Below are 6,077 nucleotides of genomic sequence, written 5' to 3'. Positions count from 1 at the left end.
GTGGTCCAATAATTGGGATTTACCTACATCATTTTTGGAACCACACCACAAAATGAGCAGGCAAAATGGAAGGCATAGATATACAAAGCACACATCAAGCTGGGTCCTGCATTTTGATAATGGACCCAGCTAAACAATCTATATATATATATATATATATATATATATATATATGCTTAGAATCATCAATATCTATTAAACATACAAGAAATATATATATAATTATACTTTTAAAACTACTTGAACCCACCAGAGCCTGTCTGGACCTGACTTTTAAGTGGGTGCAAAAGGTGACACGTGAACTCCACCTGATTTCTTAACATATCTAAAATATGAACTCGGCCTGAGTCGATCAGGTCCATTGATACGCCTAGTAAATTACGAAAGTTAACGGTGTAACTGATGGAAATTAGCCAGATTTCACACGTGTTCTTGACGGGGATTCTACACGCGCGGAGAATTCTACCATATCCTTATCTTCCATGATCAGTGGCATTTTTGATAATGTCACGTAAAGTTAGGGGCATTTGTTTTTCCCAGCTTGGAGAAAGCAGAAAAGCTGCCTGCAAGAGAAGACCGTGTAGCCTTGCTCCCACTTAATGTTTTTCCACCTTTGACCTTAGACCTTGACCACCCATTAGGCAATTCTCCACAAAGCATATGTTTAAGTAGGACCCACGATTCGAAGATCCAAACCATTTATCTCATGGGACACATGATGTATTACCTACCCACTAAAAGCCTTAAGGATTTGGATATTCGATGAACTTGATCATTCAATCCACATGGAGAATCAATAGAAGGAATCATTATGTCAACGGCCCCACCAGCACTGACCTTGGCACCTCTAAAACATGCTATAAATTCAGGTACTTGAACACTTACCCATTCATCCTAAGCTCTTTGCTTTTCTTCTCCTTCTTTGTTTCTTTAACAAGCAATGGCTTCTTTCTCTTCTAGCTTTGTCTTTTCTCAAAACCTCTTCTTCTTCTTGCTCTTCTGCTTTTTTCTATTTGGTTCTGCCGACTTATCGTCGACTTTCTATGCATCTTCATGCCCTAAAGCTCTCTCCACCATCAAAACTGCGGTCAAGGCTGCAGTAGCCAAAGAGAAGCGCATGGGGGCGTCGTTGCTCCGCTTGCATTTCCATGATTGCTTTGTTAATGTAAGTCCTGTGTAAAATCCAACCATACAATATCATGTCCTTGTTCTGGGTGGCTATTTAACATGTGACTACAACTGTGGGCAAAGATGAGGAGCGCATGCAGATAGGCCAACCACACTTGTTCTCCTATGCACAAAGCATAGCGCATGTGTGGTGCGCATGCACGCATTCACCATCATTAGTCACACGTGCACGTGATGTGGGTAGTCCATGAGCACCTTTGGTTGGATTTTAAATGTTTGATAGCACACTTGAGGCGTGCATGCTACAGCTCATGTTAGCAACGTGTACTTCTTTCACTTGAGAGAGAGAGAGAGAGAGAGAGAGAGAGAGAGAGTTGTAAGTTGATAAAACTAGTTTATGATTTTTAGGTTTCTACTTGTAGAGTGCCTGTTGCTGCTCGATCTTCTGCTAAAGTCGAGTATCTATCCATAGGGTATATGACAAGTGATTCATTTGATTGGGGATCTTCTTTGTGAGCTTGGTTTTCCTGAGACTTCTCTAGTTCTACTTTTTTTTTTTTTTTTTTTTGGTGATTATCAAGTCGATATCATTAATATTGCTTATATACAAAGCATATTGTGGCTGGCAGTCACTTTATTCGAGACATGTTGCACACTGACATCATCTCTACTCCAAATCTCTCCACCAAAGACCAACTTCCTGTGTGATTAATCCTTCTGTTATATACCAAGTTTGAATGTTTTTTATAATACTCAAGCTGAGCATTTACAATATATATATATATATATATATATATATATATATATATATATATATATATATATGCACTTGCTTGAAGGAAAATGTTAGAATGAATGGATTATTTTATTTAATAGTTCTTATACTCAGTTTTTCTTTTTCTTTTTTTCCAATACAATAAACAAAAGAGAAGGACAGAGAAAAACAACCTAACCCTAATTTTTCCGGGTAGATTTTTTTTTTTTTTTTTAAATGAAGTAATATTCTTATTGATACAAAGGGGCCTTTCTTTTTCCTTCTTCCCTTGTAACAGAAAAGAGCTTCATTTGGTGAATTTTGATAAAAATTTTGTGATGGTGAAGATTAATTATGATGATGATGTGTTATTTGATTTTATGACAGGGTTGCGACGCTTCAATTCTATTAGATGATACTACCAGTTTCACTGGCGAAAAGACCGCGACTCCCAATGCTGGCTCTCTGAGAGGTTACGAAGTGATCGATACCATCAAATCCCAAGTTGAGAGCGCGTGTCCAAACGTCGTGTCTTGCGCAGATATCATAGCGGTTGCTGCTCGTGATTCAGTTGTTGCGGTAAAGAAATTTAACCATTTTTCACAAAGCCATCATTACTCATTTGTTATCATTTCGATCCTTTCTTTTTTCATGTTCAAATACATAAACCTGCACAGATTTGGTGTGAAAACTGTGTAGAGATTAAATACAAGTCCCTTGTAAAACAAGCTTATTCTATAAGTGCTATGTGTGGGGCCCACTAAAGTATGCATGATATCCAACTTGTCTACAATGGTTGCTACATCATGAAATTTGGACTGCATGATCCATCAGGTAGGCCACCATGTGAATTTGGAGTATTTAAATGGACCTGAAAAAAACTTTGGAATGGCCAACTTAATGAATTAAATTGGCCTGTATTTTAGGGCGTGCTACTTTTATAGCAAGGAGATCTTTATCAACGGTTGAATGTAAGTGAGACCAACATGCAGCACTTATAGAATAAGCTTATTACACAAGGATTTGTACTTGAACCCATCTCATCACGGACACACATGTGCGTAATCAAGACCCTCCAAATTATCAGCCCAACTATGCATGGGCTGTATGCAAAAAATTACATTGATTGGACAATAATCATCACCACCATTTATTTTTGCATTGATTTTGGTTTTCAGCTGGGTGGGCCATCATGGACGGTGCAGTTAGGGAGAAGAGATTCGACCACGGCGAGTTTAAGTGCTGCCAATAGGGATATCCCTGGGGCCGCTTCAAGCTTAAGCGACCTTATATCTGCCTTCTCAAAAAAGGGCCTCAATGCTAAGGAAATGGTAACCCTTTCAGGTACTTTTAACCCGCTAATCTCGTCATTAGTATACCCAAATTGCATTTTGTGAGGCGTAGACTCTTCATGGGTCCCATCGTTGGTGATCGGAGCCGTTCATTTGATCGGTCCATTGCATATGGTTTAAACCGTTGGACATTGGAATTAGGACCCACGATGGCCTGTGGATAGATGGTTGAAACTATAAGGCTCATGTCAGGTTTAAACAATCCTCATCTGAATGAGCATAGTATACTCCAATTTCTGTTTCTACAACTGGGGCTCATTGATGAATGGTCCTGACAATTGATCTGATTATTCCATGACAATGTCTTCTATTGGACCACCCTAATCTTTCAAGTACTATTCGCCACAAAATGGAAGGTTAAAAATAGTAATGCACCAACGGTCAATATTCAACTAAAAACGGCCCAGGATTTTTCTTCCAGCCTGGGATGTTGTGGAACATGGTTCATCCACCATTGTGGACCCAATAGACCAATGGTTTTGATCACGCAAATGTGGGCCTCACTTGTAAAAACAGCCAAGTATACCTCAATGGAACTTAGGGCCACTGCCTAAACAGTTCCTAAACATTTTGGTGGGCTCTGGGAAGCCCAGTAAGGCCCACCTCATGTCTTCAATAACCAAACTATCCTCACCATTTTCGGGCTATGTTCATCAGGTGCCCACACCATAGGCCAAGCAAGCTGTGCCACTTTCCGGACCCGAATCTACAACGACACCAACATCGATTCGGATTTTGCTACATCACTACAGTCAGAGTGTCCGAGCACAGGCAGCGATGACAACCTCTCGCCACTCGACACGACGTCTCCAACATATTTCGATGTCAGTTACTATAGGAACTTGATCATCCATGAGGGTCTCCTCCATTCAGACCAAGAACTCTTCAATGGCGGGTCTACCGATTCTCAAGTCGAGAAATACTGCAGTAGTTCGGCGACATTCTTCGCAGATTTCAGCAATGCCATGGTTAAGATGGGGAATATCAGTCCTCTCACCGGATCTAATGGTGAGATCAGGACCAATTGTAGGAAAACAAACAGTTAAGTTGGGTTGGTGGTGGGCCTGGTCTGGGCCTAGAATGGGTCCTGGCCGGTCAAATATTAGGCCTGAATCAATTCCAAGCCCAATCCATGCCACCTCTAGGCTTCTTCTTTGTGTGTGTGTGTGTGTGTGTGTGTGTGTGTGTGTGTGTGTGTGTGTTTGACGTGTGGTTTGATGGAGTTTTATGGACTCTACAAAGATAATAATTCATTAAGGTGTGATTAGGTAAGAGTCTTAGTCAAGTGGGCTACCTCAAATGAGGCCCATGTGTAAACCCATGTGTGACCTAATAATGATATTTGTATTTTCATACATATACTCTCACATGCCTTTGATTGTGTTTCTTCTCCTTGATTTTGCTATCTGCATTTTTTTATGTTCTTTTCCATTGTGAAACACTAGTTATGGCAATCATTTTCCATATGTTAGGCTTTTGGTAGGTCAGGATCAGCCATATGCATCTCTACGAGGGCTCAGTAGGCTGAGATCATAGGAATCCCCAGCCAAGCTCACCATTAGAAGGTCAGGATCATCGCACAATGAGCTGGGCTGATCGAAATATTTCTCCATTGGTGTCCAAAGCTTTTAAGTTGGCCATGCCAGGCTGGTCCTGCCCTGGACTGACCAGAGCTATACACCAGTCGAGTTATCTCGGTCAACTCGCTCGACTAGACTTGGAAAAGCTGGATTCGCTTCGGCTCGAAATTGGATTCGGACAAAGTCGAGCTGGTTTTTGGAGCCCGAAAAAATTTCGAGCTGAGATCGAGCATGCCCGAGCTCAACTAGACTCGGATCCAATCACCTCGGGGACTCAATTATTTTGATATTAACGCTGCTTGGCGAATGTTTGATGAAATGACTCAACGAAATGTTATTTTGGATGCTAACATTCCCTGCGGGATCAGCTAGTGGCGAGAAAGGAATGGATACAAAATAGATCAGTATGAAAAAACAAACTTCACATTACAAGACAGCCCTCATATCTTGATTTTGATATTGTTCGCCGAGTGTTTGATGAAATACTCATAAAGTGTCGTTAATGTTTTGCATTCTGTAAAAAATTGAATATGCATTATATGTGTTCGAGAAAATGTCACACTAGCTCGAAATTGGCTCAAGCTGTTGATCGAACAAAGCTGAGCTAGCAAATCAAGCTCGAGGATCAAGCCGAGCCGAGTTCAAGATAGGGTTAACTATTGGCTGAGTCAAGCCGAACAGTGCCAAGCTCGACTCAGTTCGATTCGTGTACGACTCTCGATTAACATTAGAAGGCCCAAGAGACCAATGGCCTGAGCATACCACGGGCCTAGCATAGTGGGCCCAAACCCGAGACTGAAAATATTCAGCGGGCTCTTGCGCAACCTAGAAAGGCCCAAAATTTGATCATTTTCCCAATCACATGAGAAATTTCCTCATCCATCCGTTGATCAAGTAGGCCCACACATGTACATGGTAAAAGACATTTAGTAAAATGAAACCAGTGGTCTACATATAAGATACATGCAGCAAAACCATATTTGTAGGACAGAGCACATGTTACATAAGAAGTTGGGCCGGGTCCGCTCGCGCTAATATCTCTTGAGCCCAAGTCCGTACAGAACATTGATTAGGGCATACATGCCAAGACCAAGCCCAGGTCTAGGGCCCTTAAGGATTGTCACATTGTGAAAGGGGAATACTCAGCATCCCTCTTATTTTAAGTTGAATAAGTGATCTAGACCGTCCATTTGGTCAAAACCCTACTCTTAATGACCCATTAATTGGAAGATCCTAAGAATCATACGCTGGTCTTCTTTCTTA

The 6,077-nt window shown here is 41.1% G+C and overlaps 1 protein-coding gene across 1 annotated transcript; it reads left to right on the top strand.

The window, feature by feature from the left end:
* The first annotated feature begins 908 nt into the window (after window positions 1–908).
* On the top strand, window positions 909–4,384 carry LOC131252169 (cationic peroxidase 1-like). Its single transcript, XM_058253034.1, has 4 exons — window positions 909–1,165; window positions 2,270–2,461; window positions 3,061–3,226; window positions 3,892–4,384. Exons 1-4 carry the CDS (start codon window positions 941–943, stop codon window positions 4,278–4,280), a joined length of 972 nt encoding a protein of 323 aa, XP_058109017.1. The 5' UTR covers window positions 909–940; the 3' UTR covers window positions 4,281–4,384.
* Window positions 4,385–6,077: the final 1,693 nt, after the last annotated feature.

Source organism: Magnolia sinica, chromosome 7 (assembly GCF_029962835.1).
Source record: "Magnolia sinica isolate HGM2019 chromosome 7, MsV1, whole genome shotgun sequence".
NCBI classification, from domain to species: Eukaryota; Viridiplantae; Streptophyta; class Magnoliopsida; order Magnoliales; family Magnoliaceae; genus Magnolia; species Magnolia sinica.
Note: the sequence above shows the minus strand (reverse complement) of the source record. Positions and strands in the feature narration are given on the sequence as shown.